The following is a 20,653-nucleotide window of genomic DNA, read 5'->3' as shown; positions in this document are numbered from 1 at the left end:
GGTCAAACGGCGCGGGCGGAGTGTAGCTAGCCATCGCTGCGTTTCCGCCCTGAGTTTGCTGGGTTCGGTTCTTCCGTGCGTTCAGCTCGTTCCTGGTGCTCTTAGCCCCGAAATCCCATCCTCGTCGCCAGTGTTAAGTTCGGGCAGTAACGAGGCTGGAGACCAGGGTAGTGACAACAGCTCTTTATTATATGGTGAACCCAGCAACCCGGCTGGGGAAAAACCTCTCCTTATATACAGTTTAGCCGGCGGCTTCAACCAATCAGCAACGTGCTTGTTTTCCCGCCAAAACATTTAAAGATACATTACAAGATTAGACCCTTCTCAATGGTCCTTAAAATTAGAGGGAAGGAAAACTGGTCTCTTACCTAGGCCCCGTAGTATGAATGGGTTGGAAGCAGAATTTGAATTTGAAAATCATGGATACATTTTTCTCCATTTTATATTTGCAGAAAGCTTTGCCTTGAGACTTAGTCGTAGATGTCTGCATTGTTCTAAAGTCCCAACAGAGCCATTCCCTGTAATGTGTTGGTCCCATGGTTTGGTTTTGTTTCATTCATGAGATGCAGTTAGGTCACTGTAAGCTCTGTATACTTTGAAAACAATTTTTCAGAATATCTTTCAGGGTTTCAGCCGGCTTGTATGACTCTCCTGCCCAACGTTATCAGCAACAATCCAGGGAGCTACCTCTTTGGCTTGGCTGTGCCAAAACAGACATTGTCATTTGCTTAGTTTTGTTTGCCAAATTTGAAATCAATGCCGACTATTTGAGCAAAACCACATCCAACTATGCCTGAGCCTCAGAGATGATGTCATTAAATTGTGCCTAGAATTTTCAGCCTATATGGACTCTTGGAGGAAATGATGATAAGCTGAGGAATTTGGAGGAATTCATCTTCAAGAAGGTGATCATGATCTTCATCTTCTAAATGAAGCTGATTAGATCAGAAACTGCTTTCCCCCGAATTGTATGAAGACATATGAGGATTGTCTTCGAAATGGTACTCTTCCCTTCCCCAATTTATTTTTAAAGTCCCTACTAGCTTTAAGATCATATTAGTGTATTTCCTACATAATGATATTTTTGGATGCTGTTGTTATAGTTTAATTAAGGGCTTGAGTATTCCTGATATTCTCCAAAACTGTTTTTCAGTGTACATCATACTGAAGAATTCATGTTGCTTTGATACGCAAACTACATGCGCTCTTTCAAATATGAAACCAGCAGTATAAATTTGATTAAAATGGACAGCTAACATCAAAAACGTCATCAAAAAAGCACAACAAAGAATGTTCTTTCTGTGTCAACTCAGAAAGCTCAAACTGCCCAAGGAACTGCTGATACAGTTCCACAGAGGAATTATTGAGACTGTCATTTGCACCTCTATAACTGTCTGGTTTGGTTCTGCAACCCAAAAAGACAGACACAGACTTCAGAGAATAATTAGAACTGCAGAAAAAACAATTACTACCAACCTGCCTCCCATTGAAGACCTGTATACTACACGAATCAAAATGAGAATTTACAGACACTTCACATCCTGGACATAAACTGTTTCAACTCCTACCCTCAAAATGACGCTACAGAGCACTGCACACCAGAACAACTAGACACAAGAACAGTTTTTTCCCGAACACCATCATTCTGCTAAACAAATAATTCCCTCAACACTGTCAAACTATTTACTAAGTCTGCACTATTATTAATCTTCTCATCGTTCCCATCACCCATCTCCTTCCACTTATGACTGTATGACTATAACTTTGTTGCTTGTATCCTTGTGATTTATATTGATATTGATTGCTTCCTGATTGCTTATTTGTACCCTATGACTCTCATTAAGTATTGTACCTTATAATTCTTGATGAAGGTATCTTTTCTTTTATGTACACTGAGAGCATATGCACCAAGACAAATTCCTTGTGTGTCCAATCACACTTGGCCAATAAAATTTTTATTCTATTCTATTATACTAAAACATTTCAAGTATATGCACCAACGTACATTCTTGAGAAAAGCAAGGGAAAGGGAAATATTAAAGCTGTTAACATCAACTGCAGCCAATTCTTTCAAAAAGAAAAAGTCACTCATTTTACACACAATATCTGGGGAAGTATGATGAAAGTATATTAAGAGCAGTAATCTTAGAAGGAGACTATGAATAAAATGTAAAATGCCACATCTTCTATATGGTGTGATTCAAATCTGAAGAAATCCACATGGGAACAATGCAGTTAGAATAATTGTTCTTTTGCCTATCTTTGGTGCAATAAAACCATTCCTTTTTCAGATATGAGCACTGAACCATATAAGGGTGTGCAAACTGTTCCCAAGACATTTCCCTTTCTGATCAAGGTATCCTTCACTTGAAATTTGGTTGTTTTTATTCATTTATAGGGTTTGTCTTATATATATAGGTAAAAGTAAAGGTTCCCCTCACACATATGTGCTAGTCGTTCCCGACTCTAGGGGGCAGTGCTCATCTCTGTTTCAAAGCCGAAGAGCAAGCGCTGTCCGAAGACGTCTCCATGGTCATGTGGCCAGCATGACTAAATGCCAAAGGCACACAGAATGCTGTTACCTTCCCACCAAAAGTGGTCCCTATTTTTCTATTTTTTACATGCTTTCGAACTCTAGGCAGAACCCTGTTACATGGCACTAGGGATTCGAACCGCTGAACTTTCAATCGACAAGCTCAGCGTCTCTTATCCACTGAGCCACTGTGTCCCTCTTATATATATAAGAGTGTGTGTGTGTGTGTGTGTGTGTGTGTGTGTGTGTGTGTGTGTGTGTGTAGGTCTTGGCATTTACGGGTCTTTTCCCATGTAAAGTTGAGAGTATTTTGGTGATGTTTCGACGAGGTCTCACTCATCATCTTCAGGCTGATGTCTTCGGCTTCGTGCTTCTCGAGCTTCTCGAGCTTCTCGTGCTTCTCGAGCTTCTCGAGTGGTCGGAGCTGCCGTCTCTCTATAAATACTGGTGGGGAGGTGGGGAGTGTTGCTGTGAGCGGATTGGTTGGCTCTGTGGTTGCATCCTGATTGGTAGATGGAGTGGGTGTTTGCAGATTGGTCGGCTGTTTTGTAGCATCCTGTGTGGCTGTGGTCCTGGTCTTTTGTTCTTGAGCTTTGGTATTGTGGCCTCTGAAGTTCTGTGATGTGATGTCTTGAAGCACGAAGCCGAAGACACCAGCCTGAAGATGATGAGTGAGACCTCATCGAAATGTCTCCAAGATACTCTCAACCTTACACAGGAAAAGACCCGAATATGCCAAGACCTACATACCTATACCCGTGAAAACCTATGAAAACATATATATAGCACAAGCACGAAGCTGAAATCACCAGCATGAAGATGATGAGTGAGACCTTGTCGAAACATCACCAAGATACCCTCAACCTTACACCGGAAAAGACCGGAATATGCCAAGACTATCTATCTATCTATCTATCTATCTATCTATCTATCTATCTATCTATCTATCTATCTATATATATATATATATATATATATATGTTCTTCTTTTACAGTACATCTCCAATATGACTTTCTTATCTAAAGTTCAGTCACCGTCTGTCTGCATGACTAATGCTAAATATTTAGAGAAAAACGTTTCATTTAAAAAAAATTGTGCTGAATATGAAAGAATTTAAAAATCCCACTTCACACAAGGCTCTTTGTTCCTTTGGGTCCCAACAGGAAGACCTAATAGCAATTCAGAGATTTATAAGTAAGAGAACTCAGGCAAGGACAATTCAATAGTTCAAACTGACATAGAATAATGAGTAGTAACAGCATTTGGCTTGTGAGAGGTGCTTGCCAGAAAGATTTAGTATGGGGAAAGGGACTGTTGTGGCTGTTGTTAGAAACTTGTAACAGCCTGCCATTATTTTCCTCTTCAACACAAACTGAATATTTAAGTTACATCATAGTTGTGAAACAAGTTCATGACAATGCAGAAGTCCTAATCTTAATATCCTTGATGTTAGATTCCTTTTGGGCCAACAATAGAGGAAATTTAAGTCAGAGACTTCATTCTCCTCCTTGGAGAATCAACAACAACAACAACTACAGCCACTGGTCCTCCACCTGAAACCTTGATCTTCACCTCTTATGAAGCATGGCAACAATTTACTTACCTTCATAGAGTTGGAAGAAACAGGGCAGGCTGATTTACTTGTGGACAAATTATTGGCAGGCTCTTTGCTACTTTCTAAACCACAGGTGACATGTCTAAATGACTCTTCGCTAATTTCTAAACCAGGGGTCTCCAACCTTGACAACTTTAAGCCTGGCGGACTTCAACTCCCAGAATTTTGCTGGCTGGGGACTTCTGGGAGTTGAAGTCTGCCAGGCTTAAAGTTGTCAAAGTTGGAGACCCCTGTTATAAACCACAGGTGACAGATAGGTCTTCAGCTCTATCTGTTAGGATGAACTTGACTAAAGTGTTACACAAAGTGCTGGTAGAGGCAGCTCCTTTTTTTATGAATTTCCTTTGGCTTTCTTCAGTTGTGCAAGTTCGTAGTCCAAATCAATTCTTTGAATGGTGTGGAGATGGAGGTGGAGAAACAGTTTGGAGAGTGGTGTAGACACCATTGGAAAACAGTCTTATTTCATGGTCTAACCAGGTTGCTGCATTTAAGTACTTGTTTTGTAGCCAAAGACTTCAAACAGGAGCTCAGGCTTAGAAAAAAGAAGCATGAAACTCTTGCAGTGAAGTGCATTTTCTTATCTTGAGAATAGAACCTTCCTTCCTTCCTTCCTTCCTTCCTTCCTTCCTTCCTTCCTTCCTTCCTTCCTTCCGCTGTGTATATTGGCAAAGTCAGAAAATTTAGTAGATTAAATGTTCAATTCTTGAAGACAACGAAGTATTACAATATAAAAGGTCTTGACTTTAAGTCAATGTTATTTACAAATACATACTCAATATTATGGCTCTTTCTGTGTTTTCATGATCAGAATCAGGGCAAAGACAGAATAAGAGAAGAGGGCATAAATTTAATCACTTTACATAGCTGTACTGTGTTATTGTCTTCCAATTCCAGTTAATGTTGTTTAATTCCTAAACAGACTGGCATACCATCAAAATGGACGAGACAACACATCATTTCTCATACATCTGGTACTGGATGGTCAACCATTATGATTTAAAAGATTGTTTCTCTGGAGTTTTCCTTTATGGCATTTGTTGTTGCCCTGTGTATTAATTAAAATTATGAGTACAAGTTCAATGCTAAGCTGATTGTACTCCAGCGACACAGAATCTTGTAGCTGAACACAGCGTGCTTATGAGTGTACAAATCTGGAAGAATGAGAAGGAAGATATTAAAAATTAAATTAAACGAGATGCCACAAAATCAGAGCCATTCTTCCCCTTCCATTATTTTCAATGCAGATGAGGTTACCTGTGCTAGTTATAATTATTTCTCTACTGAAAACCAAAAGGCCTGTTTATATAGTGGGCTGAAATAACAGCGTACAGGTCCCACAGATAGACGTATGATATATAAAGGAAAACCCAGCATTACTGTTAGCTTTATTATTTTATTTATTTATTAAATGCCTATGCCGCCCAACTCATTATTCAAAGCAACGCTGGGCAGCTAATTACTTATTACACAGAGGATAACATTTATGGAAATATGCCTTTCCTTGTTACTCCCATAAAGCAAATTTAGTGGAAAGTCTAGTATATATTTATATTTGTTGTTGTTGTTAGTTGCGAAGCCATGTCCGACCCATTGCGACCCCATGGACAACATTCCTCCAGGCCTTCCTGTCCTCTACCATCCTCTGGAGTCCATTTAAGCTCACGCCAACTGCTTCAGTGACTCCATCCAGCCACCTCATTCTTTGTCATCCCTTTCTTCTTTTGCCCTCAATCTTTCCTAGGGCATATATAGAGTAGACATTTTTTAAAAAGGAGTAGGAGATCTTGTTCAGAGGTTCTCAAAAGCATCCAATGTGTATATTTTCCTTGAGGGAAAATAGTTTCAGAATTAGTGTCTCTCAAAGCAAATGTGCCAATTCCATTTCTGCTTGGAATGATTCACCTTTGGTGAAACCAAAACACAAAACGTAGCCACTCCATATATTATGGAAAGCTCCTGTTTATGCTATTGAGTATTAGCCACATTGCAAGGAGACAAATGTTTCAGGGAGGTGGTAGAATTTTTCATCCTAACAGCAATCATGGCCTATTGCATTTGAGTGGCTAGCCAGAGGTAAAATATCCAAACTTACAAACACACTCTCAGGTCATAAATCAAATTTTATTCCAAGGGTATTCTTAAGGTTTTATAGATTTTACAGAATGACAAATAGATGCTTCAAATCCAAGGCCCAAAGGCTGATTTGTAGGAATGATAACAGCGTACAGGTCCCACAGATAGACGTATGATATATAAAGGAAAACCCAGCATTACTGTTAGCTTTATTATTTATTTATTTATTTATTTATTTATTTATTTATTTATTTATTTATTTATTTATTTATTTATTTATTTATTTATTTATTTATTTGTTTGTTTATTTGTTTATTTATTTATTATTTATTTATTTATTTATTTATTTATTTATTTATTTATTTATTTATTTATTTATTTATTTATTTATTTATTTATTTATTTATTTATTTATTTATTTATTTATTTATTTATTTATTTATTTATTTATTTATTTATTTATTTATTTATTTATTTATTTATTTATTTATTTATTTATTTATTTATTTATTTATTTATTTATTTATTTATTTATTTATTTATTTATTTATTTATTTATTTATTTATTTATTTATTTATTTATTTATTTATTTATTTATTTATTTATTTATTTATTTATTTATTTATTTATTTATTTATTTATTTATTTATTTATTTATTTATTTATTTATTTATTTATTTATTTATTTATTTATTTATTTATTTATTTATTTATTTATTTATTTATTTATTTATTTATTTATTTATTTATTTATTTATTTATTTATTTATTTATTTATTTATTTATTTATTTATTTATTTATTTATTTATTTATTTATTTATTTATTTATTTATTTATTTATTTATTTATTTATTTATTTATTTATTTATTTATTTATTTATTTATTTATTTATTTATTTATTTATTTATTTATTTATTTATTTATTTATTTATTTATTTATTTATTTATTTATTTATTTATTTATTTATTTATTTATTTATTTATTTATTTATTTATTTATTTATTTATTTATTTATTTATTTATTTATTTATTTATTTATTTATTTATTTATTTATTTATTTATTTATTTATTTATTTATTTATTTATTTATTTATTTATTTATTTATTTATTTATTTATTTATTTATTTATTTATTTATTTATTTATTTATTTATTTATTTATTTATTTATTTATTTATTTATTTATTTATTTATTTATTTATTTATTTATTTATTTATTTATTTATTTATTTATTTATTTATTTATTTATTTATTTATTTATTTATTTATTTATTTATTTATTTATTTATTTATTTATTTATTTATTTATTTATTTATTTATTTATTTATTTATTTATTTATTTATTTATTTATTTATTTATTTATTTATTTATTTATTTATTTATTTATTTATTTATTTATTTATTTATTTATTTATTTATTTATTTATTTATTTATTTATTTATTTATTTATTTATTTATTTATTTATTTATTTATTTATTTATTTATTTATTTATTTATTTATTTATTTATTTATTTATTTATTTATTTATTTATTTATTTATTTATTTATTTATTTATTTATTTATTTATTTATTTATTTATTTATTTATTTATTTATTTATTTATTTATTTATTTATTTATTTATTTATTTATTTATTTATTTATTTATTTATTTATTTATTTATTTATTTATTTATTTATTTATTTATTTATTTATTTATTTATTTATTTATTTATTTATTTATTTATTTATTTATTTATTTATTTATTTATATATGCAAAGGAAGGAAGGAAGGAAGGAAGGAAGGAAGGAAGGAAGGAAGGAAGGAAGGAAGGAAGGAAGGAAGGAAGGAAGGAAGGAAGGAAGGAAGGAAGGAAGGAAGGAAGGAGTTTGATTTGCCTGCTGGGAGAACCATCCCTTCCAACCCCAAGGGGGGAAAAAAACGTATTTGTTTTTCTCTTCAAATTCCATGATACAATGCCAATTAAGGAGAAAGGGTACATTCTTTCCCCTCTTTAAAATGGATTATTTTACAAGCTTGGGAACAAGACTTAATTGTTTTCATCATTACCTTGACTTGCGAAATTGCCAGCTGTATGAAGGGGTCATAAAACTAACTGCACACAAAACTACTTAAGACCATACATTTTACCTCATGAGTCTTTCTTCCAGTGGTGAAATCCATTTTTTTTTACTACTGGTTCTGTGGGTATGGCTTGGTGGGCATGGTGTGGCTTGGTGGGTGTGGCTTGGTTGGTGTGGCTTAGTGGGCGTGACAGGGGAATGCCAGCCAGAGGTGGCATTTGCTGGTTCTCCAAACTGCTCAAAATTTCCGCTACTGGTTCTACAGAACCTGTCAGAACCTGCTGGATTTCACCCCTGGGTTCGGGATAGTTTTACATTGTTCTATTCAAGGACAAAAACATGCACTGCTCAGGTTGAGAGCAGAAAAAGGCAGTATCTAAGCTAATTATCTAACAAACCCAGTTTATATCCAAGTCCTAATTCACAGTCCTGCCATACATTTCATGCGAATGTAAAAGCAGAAGATGAAAAAGTTTACATACACATACATATGGAGGCTATTTTTAAAACCACATTCTGATGGGCAGCGAGGGCCTTTTTCTAAAATAATATACGGAGCCAGAGTTTATGAAGTTACACTTTTTACTACAACTTTAGAACTAGAAATGCACATTGTTACCCTCCTGCTAATTCAGTGAATGCCTCGTATCAAACACATTGAACAGAAGGCCTTTATAAATGCAGAAGAGACATGAGAATGGTTGACCACCACTTCCGCTATTCTTGACTGAAATCCCTGAGGACAGAAGTTACAATGGCCCAATCACACGCTAGATCTCAAGGCTAATAATCACTAGGAAAAAAATAATGGATGGGTTCAGGCAGTGGTGAAATTCGATTTTTTTTACTACCAGTTCTATGGGCATGGCTTGGTGGGCATGGTGTGGCTTGGTGGGTGTGGCTTAGTGGGCGTGACAGGGGAATGCCAGCCAGAGGTGGCATTTGCTGGTTCTCCAAACTGCTCAAAATTTCCGCTACTGGTTCTACAGAACCTGTCAGAACCTGCTGGATTTCACCCCTGGGTTCGGGATAGTTTTACATTGTTCTATTCAAGGACAAAAACATGCACTGCTCAGGTTGAGAGCAGAAAAAGGCAGTATCTAAGCTAATTATCTAACAAACCCAGTTTATATCCAAGTCCTAATTCACAGTCCTGCCATACATTTCATGCGAATGTAAAAGCAGAAGATGAAAAAGTTTACATACACATACATATGGAGGCTATTTTTAAAACCACATTCTGATGGGCAGTGAGGGCCTTTTTCTAAAATAATATACGGAGCCAGAGTTTATGAAGTTACGCTTTTTACTACAACTTTAGAACTAGAAATGCACATTGTTACCCTCCTGCTAATTCAGTGAATGCCTCGTATCAAACACATTGAACAGAAGGCCTTTATCAATGCAGAAGAGACATGAGAATGGTTGACCACCACTTCCGCTATTCTTGACTGAAATCCCTGAGGACAGAAGTTACAATGGCCCAATCACACGCTAGATCTCAAGGCTAATAATCACTAGGAAAAAAATAATGGATGGGTTCAGGCAGTGGTGAAATTCGATTTTTTTTACTACCAGTTCTATGGGCATGGCTTGGTGGGCATGGCCAGGGTGGGCATGGTGTGGCTTGGTGGGCATGGTGTGGCTTGGTGGGCGTGGCCAGGGTGGGCATGGCCAGGGTGGGCGTGGCCAGGGTGGGCATGACCAGCTTGATGTCACTCATGTCAGGGGCACCTGTGGTGGCCCGAGAGCTCTGTGTTCACTGGCTGTGGCACTGCAGGCTGGTCCTTTGCTGTCTCCAGGGTGGCCCCGTGGGCCAGATCTAAGCATCCTGTGGGCCAGATCTGGGCTCCGGGCCTTGAGTTTGATGCTCCTTATCTAGACCTTTCAGTCAGGTTTCATACCAGGGTACAATATGGAGATAGCAATGATTTGTCTTGTCAATGGCCATTCGTGGAATTAAGATGGGATTGTGAATCCATCTTGGTTCTCCTTGGTCTCTTGGCAGCTTTTGATCATAGCATTTTTCTGACCTATGATTTTGGTGATTGAGAGTGGAAGAATCCATATAGCGATGATTCTGTGGTTGGTTCCAGTTGGTGTTCACAGGGGGAAAGAGGCTGAGCCTGCAATACTTCACTTCTGCAGTGCCTAAGATGTGCAGAGCTTGATGGTCTTATCTTTACAATCTATATGAAACCACTGGTGGAGATCATCCATCAGCTCAGGTCCCAGTATTCTGATGATATTCAGTCACTTATCCTGATTCCCAACTGCCCAAAGCATTTTTGTTTATACCTTGTCCCAGTATCTGTAAACTATCAGAGATCAGGTGGGGATGAATAGACTCAAATGTAATCCTGACAATTCTCACAAGAACAAATGGCTGTGGGAACTTTCCACAATGTTTGTTGTCTTGGATGGAATAGCATTTCCCCATTGAAAACCAGTGCATCATCTAAGAAAGTTTTGAGGCCCTGCTCAAAAGCAATTTATAGTAGTGGCCAAGAAGGCCTTTACACAGATTCATCTAGTGTCATCAGGTCCTTGATGTTCTGTAAACGTGGTAGGGGGTTTTTTTTGTAGTCATTTCATTATCAAACTAAGTAACATCATCAGCGCATCTAGCGCACCAGTTGTGTCTGCTATTGGACCAAGAGGCCCTCTAGGTCCATGATGGCGAACCTATGGGACATGTGCCAGAGGTGGCACACTGTGCCCTCTCTGATGGCATGCAAGCCATTGCCCCAGTTCAGCTTTGCTGCGCATGCCCGTATGCCTCCTGACAGCCAACTGGTCTTTGGGTCTCTGCCGCATATGCGCGGGGGAGGTGCATGCAGGGGGTCATGCATACATGCGCAGGGGGGCAGGACACATGTGGGGGCCATGCGTGCATGCGGGGGGTGGGGCACGTGCACGGGGGCTGCATGCACATTGCATTTTTGGGGTTCTGGTGTGCACACATGTGCAGACGTACACACTTTCTTTAATTTTGTTTTTACTGTTCTATTTTTTATTTCTTTTCATGCTGTACGTCAGAAGAGTCTTAGCAAGTCAAGTAGTGTCTGAACATATAAGCAATGTATTAATATTAATATTATTATTAAAATATTAATATGACTATATACCTTTCTCTCAAATTTGCATATAAATAGATAGCCAAAGCTAGGTAGAAAGCTGACTGAGCCATCATCCTTTGTGCGCCCAACACAAAGATCAGCATGTCATCTTGTTGTGTTCTTAACTTTTCTGCTCTGCACTTTTCTGCTTTTGAAAGCAAGTATCCACTTATTAAAATATGTCAGTAGGAAGAAGCCCTGAGGATGGGGGTGGGTGGGAAATCCCTATCCACTCTCCTATGATGATGTTGTTGCTGCTGTTAATGCAACAGATCTTCCTTTAAGCCAAGACTGCAACTACTTATGATGCTGGTGCTGACCAATCTTTTTTTTCTTTTCTTTCTGGGACTAAAATCAATCTTCGGGGAAAAATATGTTTGTGTGTGTGTGGGGGTAGATTGTGTTGACTTGAGACAGAAAGGCAGAAAGTTCATCCCTTTCATCCTCTCTCCTGCTGGAACTGCTCTATTGCTGATGCGGAAAGGAAACACCTTAGATCAGGGGTGTCAAACTCAAGGCCCAAGGGGCCACCTTGGAAACAGCAAAGGTCCGGCCCACAGTGCCTCTGCCACCAAAAACAGAGCTTGGGCGGGCCCCAGATCCTTTTTCACAGACAGAGGGTTTCAGGAGGCCATCGCGGCCAAAAATACAGCTCGCAAACCCGTTTTCACTGACAGAGTGTTCTGGCCACAGGCGCCCCCCCTCCCCCCGATACAAGTGACATCCACCCCGGCCACACCCACCCCTGACCCCCCGAGGTCAAACACAACCCTGATGCAGCCCTCAATGAAATCAAGTTTGACACCCCTGCCCTAGATTGTCACCTCTCCTTTCCATATTGTCTAGGACCATTTGATTTCAACCCCAGCAAAAAAGTTCACATGACCTTCCCACATTTGTGCTTTGAAGATTCACTCCACGTGCCAGCTATGATACGAAACATTGATCCTGATGAGGCTGACTTATGTTTTCTTTTTAACGGAGAAGACTCTCCTGTTGCTTTTGGGAAGCCAACCAATTCCCAGTCCAAGTAGAACTGGGCTGCAGTTCCCCAAATACAAATGAAGCTGTCTGGGAGTTGCTGAGGATTTTGAAGTTTCCTTCACTCCTCTTTCTTTAGATTCAGGTGCATCCCACTGACTTGGCTGAAGCTTGTTCTGCTGACAATACATTCAACAGTGTTATCCATATCCCAGCCATTACATCGAACAAGAAAAATGTTAGAACGTGCTGCAATTCTCAGGAGCCTTGTGATAACATCCAGCTCCACCTTGAATGCTCTTCCAAATAACACTCACATGACATGACTTAAAAGGAATTTTGCATACATTTTTCCTCCAGTCTGTTAAGGAACCCATTAATTTAAAAGTGTGTCTTAAAGCTCTGGATGTCTCACAGGGCACTCCCACTCCCATCCCCCCCCCCAAAAAAATATTGTGGGGTTTTGGGGGGTTTTTTTGGAAAATCCCTTGAGATTGGATGTGCTGACAACTCAAAAGAATGTTTCTGTGTTTGCTTTAGAGTTTGACAATGATTATGTGCAAATGGATGTTTCTTTTAAGTGGCAATGTAGAAACAAGTATATGCTTGCAGGATGAGGCATAGCTTAAATATATTTCATTTAGATAATGAGTGAGGGAGTTTCGGCATTTAACAGAACTACAGTACTAATTTAACACCAAAGACCATTCAGACTAACCTCTGTGTCACCGAACACAAACAGAATTAATAAAAGACAATCAGGGTTGAACCATGGGGTCCCTGGTATGCCCGCTAAGTTTGGCTGTTATCTTGCAGAAGTCTCATTACCCAATAAGGTAACATCATCAGTGCTAACACAGGAACAACCACGTCACAGAGGGCATTACAAATACAATTGTTGCTAAGCAGATATACAGTAGAAAGCAGCAAGCTATTCGCAGGTCCACTGCACATGCCTTACAGTTCAAATATCATGTGTGAAGCAGACCAAGAATTCACATTGAAATCACTAAATCAGATTTTAGATTCCACCTTTGTCCTCCACTATCAAAATCATTACTGACATATACAGAGTCATTCTCTCAGAAAAAAAACCCAGCCCTGATTTGCCAGCAAAAGACAGCTAATAGCAAAGATTATCCATGTCTTTCTTTATGAATAAAAAGGTACAGTTCATTTCTTTATTGCAAGTTGATGCAATGTCATTGAACAAAACATGATTATTATTATTTTGTCTCTTGAAATTCTGGTTTTGGAGCATCATTATTAGCACGATTCACAGCTGAATTGCTTGAGAGGGTATTAATATCTACTTAAATGTAGGTCAGCAAACATCTCTTGCAATTTATCTGCACAGTGGGATGGATCACAGTCATGAACTGGGAGTGAGCCACTTTTCAAATGGGAGATGCTATCTAGGAATTTTGCACAATACATAAAAACAAACATCTTTGAAAAAACGAACTAAACAATTAACTAATTTACTGAGATGTTGTGAAATTTCAACGTCTTAGCATGGGTTTAGCAATCTTAGTATGGCATACCGGCATACCATGAGATCTCATAAGATTAAGTGATCTTCTTTCTGATATCTCATCTATCAACAACTTTAATTTATTTTTTAATTTGCTTTGGGGAATAGTATTTAAGGGCTTCAGAGGCACCATGGGTACCACATTGCTGAGTTTAGGATTAGACTCCTTAAAATCAATGGGACTTAAAATGTCAGCATTTACTAATGCTATGTAAATTTTGAAAAAGCTAGACCATCAGCACACACAGGTGTACACACAGACAAATCTAGAAGCACAGAAATATTTTTATGCTCACCATGAGTCTGCTATCCAGGGAGAATCTCTTCCCAAATTCCTTTTTTACTAGTTGCTGCCTTTTATCCATAATGTTCTTTGTTGGAAATGCCATGTATTTGCAATTTTCACTGGGAAGAAAATAACAAAACATTTATTTTATAGAAAAAATAAACTTGTCAAAATAATATTAAACCTCTCTGTGTCTGTGTATCTAACTCCCTACTTGAAGTAAGTCTACATATTTCACTCTTCTTAGGCATCTATATCTATATCTTTATCTATTATATCTATATCTATATCTATCTATCTACACATATACATATACATACACACAAACATATATATCTTTATATATATCTATATCTATCTATATACACACACACACACACACATAGATATATAGATATAGATATAGATATAGATATAGATATAGATATAGATATAGATATAGATATAGATATGATTGGTCAGAGCTGGAAGTACTACAGATCTCTCTAGTGATACTATAGTGTACACAACAAATAACATCCAAACTTAAGGATGTGCAGATCAACAATTACTGAAGGTTTTCAATTCTAAGTGGTTACTTGTCTGGTAGTGATTAGGCAAAATGAAATTCTTCTCCTTCTCTACTGGAGAAGGAACATCTCAGAACATCCAGAAGCAGTTGGCATCTTCTGCAGGCCACCTGCTCGAGCTTATTTGCTTAAGAGGTCCACCATCATGAATAGTGCAACTGCAGAAAATCAAAATTATGGACAGATGCACGTGAACTTTAATGAGCAGATGCTTTAATTAGTAATTCATTAGGTTTCAGTGAACAACAACAAGGACTTCAGGCAAGTTAGTGGTCACTGAGTTATTGAATAAAATTCCTCATATAAGTCAAGTCAGGCATTGGAGGCTTCTAACATTGTTTCATACTCTCTTCAATGATCTTTTGAATGTGGCTTTGAACCTGAGGCTCCTTGCTTATTTTCTTGAATCCCTTTTCTGATATTACAGGACAGCATATGCAGTGAGTTACAATTCACTTTGCGGAAAAAAGTTCACTAAAGTTTCTTACTTTTCGTAAATCTAGTTATAACAGTGAATATATCATTTGTTTGTTTGCATTTATTTGTTTATTTGCAATGCTTATGATGATATACCTCAATCCGAGAGAACTCTAAGTATACAGCAATACATAAAATTAAAAAAGAATATAAGCATAAAATCCCAAACTTAAAGGTAGAGGTGAATGCCCTACTCAGGGCATCCAGGAGTCAAGACTTGCTGGAATAATAAAAATTTACAGAATATTAGCAATGTTGGACAATGTGCACCTTTTAGGGGAAAGGTGCTGCTACAGAGGTGGATCTCATCTAGCTTAGTGTTTTTCAACCTCAGCAACTTTAAGATGTGTGGACTGGAGAATTCTGGCTGGAGAATTCTGGGAGCTGAAGTCTACACACCTTAAAGTTGCTGTGGTTGAAAAACACTAATCTAGCCTGTATTTTGTAAATATCATTAGGGGTAAATCTCAACAGGATTTCTTTAAGCGATCGGACCAGATTCAACCCTGACTAGCCATTCTGTGATATATTACATGTGCAAGAAAAGGTTCCCATCATGGAATTATAAAATGCAGTGTCATATACCGCAGGGATAAATGGAAGAATTTTTATATTAAAGATGCAGAGTCTAAAATAGTGTAAAATATACTAGAGGGAGCACTTATCAAAGGCAGCAATAGAAAACTAGATTCACTTTTCCCTTGATCTCCTCCAGTTCTTCTTTTTCAGCAACTGATGGGTATGGCTCAAATTGTATAAATGTTAGGTTGAGAAGTTTGCTTTGAATATGTATATATAAAATAAGAGCAGAGTCTTCCTTCCCCAAAGGCAGTCAGCTGCTAGCAGGGAGGGGTTTACTTTCCTCCCTTTGAAGAGATACTCATAGTTGCAGATGACTTGCTGCCATAAATTTACATAAAAATATAAATTTTAAAAAATGGTTATGAACGACATTCACAGTCCATAATTCTCCTACACTTTGTGTCATCAACGCATTTTGATTGCATTTGGTTTTTTTCAAAAGAAGAGGCAGAGAGGAAGAAAATAAGAACAGTAACTTTAGGACAGGGGTCTCCAACCTTGGCAACTTTAAGCCTGGAGAACTTCAACTCCCAGAATCCCCCAGCCAGGAATTCTGGGAGTTGAAGTCCTCCAGGCTTAAAGTTGCCTAGGTTGGAGACCCCTGCTTTAGGATGTATTTTTGGTGATGAGATGTGGATAAATTCTATAATTTCTCTTCAGGAAAAAAAAGTAAATCTGGCTGATCAATGGCCAAATAGCCGCTGATTAAATATTAATTTAGTCTCCACATGAAAAAATAATATTGAATGCATTTCATTCAGCAGAAACTCAATAGAAAATAATTTTTAGTTTATGTATCACATGCAAAACAAGACATAAATGGTTTGCTTGGTTGACTAGATTTGCAGAGTACATTCAGTCACAGTGTGGTTTGTTTGGTATTGATAGTGTGTTTTGTATGGCTTATTCAATAAGCTAGAGTTAATCAAACCATGGATGAACACATAGAATAATGCAAGGTATTCTCTCACTTTGCTACTTCTTTAGTGCTTTCCATGCTCTGTGGCAATGGCAGTAGAGATTATTACTTAGTTCACTATGACTATTTGCAACTACAACCCAAACAGAAATATTCAAGGGTATTGGGTTATATCATTCTTTTCTTCAAGTGGTAGAACCATGAAGCAATACAGCTGGTATTTTCAGGCCATAATTTATATGAATGTGTATATTCTGAAACCATTTAGAAGATTAAGGTTTGCTTTAAGGCAGGGATGGGCCTGCTGGCTCAGGAATTCTAGGAGTTGAAGTTGACAGGTTATAAAGCAATAGCAAGAGCACTTAGATTTATCTATCGCTTGATAGTGCTTTACAGCCCTCTTAAAGTGGTTTACAATGTCAGCATATTGCCCCCAACAATTTGCTGACCTTAGAAGGATGGAAAGCTGAGTCAACCTTGAGCTGGTCAGGATCCATCTGCTGGCAATTCTGCAGGCAGAATTAGCCCGCAATACTGCATTCTAACCACTGTGCCACCATACCTGCCCATCCCTGGTTTAAGGCAGTGGTGGGATTCAGCCAGTTCGCACCACTTCTGGAGAACCGGTTGTTAACTTTCTGAGCAGTTTGGCAAACTGGTTGTTGGAAGAAATCATTAGGGCAGAGAACCGGTTGTTAAATTACTTGAATCCCACCACTGGTTTAAGGTGAAGGTAAAACCTTCAAATTGAGCTTGACTTTGGTGATTTCACATCCTCCTCCCCCTTTTGGTTTTCTTCTATATAGAAGTAGCTTTCCACTGCATTTACCCTAAGGTTTTTCAGCTTTGTATTGTCACCTAAAGACCTGAGTTTTTCAGGTGAGTTCCCATCCAAGGAGTAGCCAGGTCCAGGCTGGTTAATTTTTCAAGATGAGCAACATTCGTTTAGATGCTGCCACCAGCTAGACTAGGCTTGCTTTATTAATAATGGTGATGTTAGAAAGCTCATACTTCTGCCAATCGTAATATCAGCCTGTAACCTAAAGAACAGCACTTTGGATTCAGATCACACGAGCAATGGGTATAAACTATTCCTACAAGATTGCTGTTGATGACCAAAATCAAATATGAAAAAAGTTGATGATGAACAAATGTCTGTATTAATAAACTGCTATGCATATCACTGTTAATTTCCCAGAATCTCATTCTTAACTCCCCTTACCTCCCTACCATATATTTCAAGGCCATTCAGGAGAATCCTGATTTCAGTTATAAATAGGTAGAAGGTCACCCAGCTTTAAAAGCCAAATACATAAGGCTTTCCATTTCATAAACTGAAAAGGCCACCATTAACTTTATTTTGTGTCTATTGTACAAAATAGCAGTGACGCATCTTGAGATATTGCTAAAAAGTAATTTTCCTGAATTGATTAAAGGTAATATAATTTTATTGATGAAATTATCCTATTCTGACACTTATAATAACAAAAGTAGGAAACCTCAAGCTATATTCCAAGGGCTTGTATGGCTTCATTGATTCAGAGTTACCTCCCCAAAAAAGTTGGATATATAATAAAAATGTGTATATGGAAGACAACTTGGCCCATTGTCAGATCTTGTTTCAGGTATATAATATGCTCATTTATAGTTTTCCTTCACTGAGAATCACAAGAGTTTTCTCTACGACAGATATATTGCATATTGGAAGAACGAACCCAATCACAAAGTACATGCTTGATGACATTACCTCACAGATGACCCCCACCCTGTTAAAGACCTTGGAGTTTTTATATCTAACGATCTAAGTGCCAAAGCCCACTGCAACTATATAGGAAAAAAGGCTCTAAGAGTTGTTAACTTAATTCTACGTAGCTTCTTTTCAAAAAACACCATGCTACTGACCAGAGCATATAAAACATTTGTCAGGCCAATTCTTGATTACTGCTCGCCTGTCTGGAACCCATACCATATATCTGATATCAATACAGTTGAGCGTGTCCAAAGATATTTTACGAGAAGAGTTCTCCACTCCTCCGAAACCAATAAAATACCTTATTCCACCAGACTTGATATCCTGGGTCTAGAAAACTTGGAACTTCGTCGCCCTCGACAGGACCTGGGTTTTGCTCATAAAATCATTCGTTGTAATGTCCTTCCTGTCAATGACTTCTTCAGTTTCAATAACAATATCACAAGAGCTACCAACAGATTTAAACTCAATGTCAACCGCTCCAGTTTAGATTGCAGAAAACACGATTTCTGTAACAGAATTATATATGCTTGGAATGCATTACCTGACTCTGTGGTCTCTTCTCATAATCCTAAAAGCTTTAACCAAAAACTTTCTACTATTGACCTCACTCCATTCCTAAGAGGACTATAAGGGGCGTGCATAAGAGCACAAACGTGCCTACCATTCCTGTCCTATTGTTTCTTCCCCTATATATATATATATATGTTTATATTACCTTGTTTCTCCTCATATATATGTTTATATATTATATTATTTTTTTTTTATTATTTGAATTTATATCCCGCCCTTCTCCGAAGACTCAGGGCGGCTTACATTGTGTAAGGCAATAGTCTCATCCTATTTGTATATTTATATACAAAGTCAACTTATTGCCCCCCCAACAATCTGGGTCCTCATTTTACCTACCTTATAAAGGATGGAAGGCTGAATCAACCTTGGGCCTGGTGGGACTTGAGCCTGCAGTAATTGTAACTGCAGGCAGCTGTGTGTTAATAACAGGCTGCATTAGCAACTTCCCATTGCAACTTCCCATTGCATAATCCTTTATGCAATGCTTGTATATATTGTTACAACAAATAAATAAATAAATAAATAAATAAATAAAATATGTCAATATTTTTATAAATGCTCAGTGATCACTGCTAAGAAGTTCCCAATCACACTAAGTATGCAGCTTTATCTTATACATTGGCACACCATCCTTGTCTAACTATTGATGTTGTACATGGTTTCAGTTCTTCTGAAGTTTGCACAACATTAATGAATGCTATCAAAGTCATAAGGAAAATCTATGTGGGTAACCAATCAAACTTTATTATGGGTTGAATTCTAATTAACAGTTTGCTGGACAACATAGCAACATATCATTCAATTACAAGCATAGATCTGTACAATTAAGGTTCACTGCAGAAGATGAAAAATAAGTTGGAATTGTGTTTTGATCAAATGATAAATAATTTGTGTTGATTCTTGATGGAAACATACCCTCGGAACATTTTTGATACCAAAGGAATGGGGTTTATTTTTCTAAAAAGCTAGAATTGAAAGGAGAAGTAAGGCAAGCTATAATATCCCTCTGCAATGTATTCAAAAGTGAATCAAGTATATAGTTGCAAACTTAGAATAGGTCAGGTATAGACTCAATGAAATTTATCTCTGGACTCTGCAGAGGGCTGAAACTTAATATCCAGACTGAAAATGATCCACGTTATTTATTCATTTCTACACAAGACTGAATGTTGCCCACTACAGAAACTCCCAAGGATTTTTGAATATTCAATGATACCAGCTCGTATAATAATGAGAAAAAGAGTTCAACGGTTTTGATCAGTGCAGTTCTGGGAAATTTCATGTCAGAATGGTTGAGGAACATTAGACTATGAAAGCAGATCTGTCAGATCAGGCCTAGGGGTGTTTACACAGCATTCCATCTTATAGCAGTCAATAAGTTGCATCTAGAAAGCCCTCAAGGGACACGGTGGCTCAGTGGCTAAGATGGTGAGCTTGTCGATCGAAAGGTCTGCAGTTCAGCAGTTTGAATCCCTAGTGCTGCATAACGGGGTGAGCTCCTGTTACTTGTCCCAGCTTCTGCCAACCTAGCAGTTCGAAAGCACGTTAAAAAAATGCAAGTAGAA

The 20,653-nt window shown here is 36.8% G+C and overlaps 1 protein-coding gene across 7 annotated transcripts in view; it reads right to left on the bottom strand.

Moving 5' to 3' along the window:
- NCKAP5 (NCK associated protein 5) overlaps window positions 1–20,653 on the bottom strand; it is a 638,109-nt gene that overhangs the window by 604,680 nt on the left and 12,776 nt on the right. For 6 of the 7 annotated variants that reach the window (XR_009156463.1, XM_058194176.1, XM_058194167.1 and 3 more), the window contains one exon: window positions 14,229–14,337. The exons of the other annotated variant lie outside the window; for it this stretch is intronic. Coding sequence is in view for 4 of the 6 variants with exons in the window: in XM_058194176.1 (XP_058050159.1) it covers window positions 14,229–14,321 (93 nt within the window). In the remaining 2 variants the exon portion in view is untranslated. Of the gene's footprint in view, window positions 1–14,228; window positions 14,338–20,653 lie in introns of those variants that run through there. 7 annotated transcript variants of the gene reach the window in all.

Source organism: Ahaetulla prasina, chromosome 1, assembly GCF_028640845.1.
Source record: "Ahaetulla prasina isolate Xishuangbanna chromosome 1, ASM2864084v1, whole genome shotgun sequence".
Taxonomy (NCBI): domain Eukaryota; kingdom Metazoa; phylum Chordata; class Lepidosauria; order Squamata; family Colubridae; genus Ahaetulla; species Ahaetulla prasina.
The sequence above is the reverse complement of the archived record's forward strand: the minus strand, read 5'-3'. Positions and strand labels throughout refer to the sequence as shown.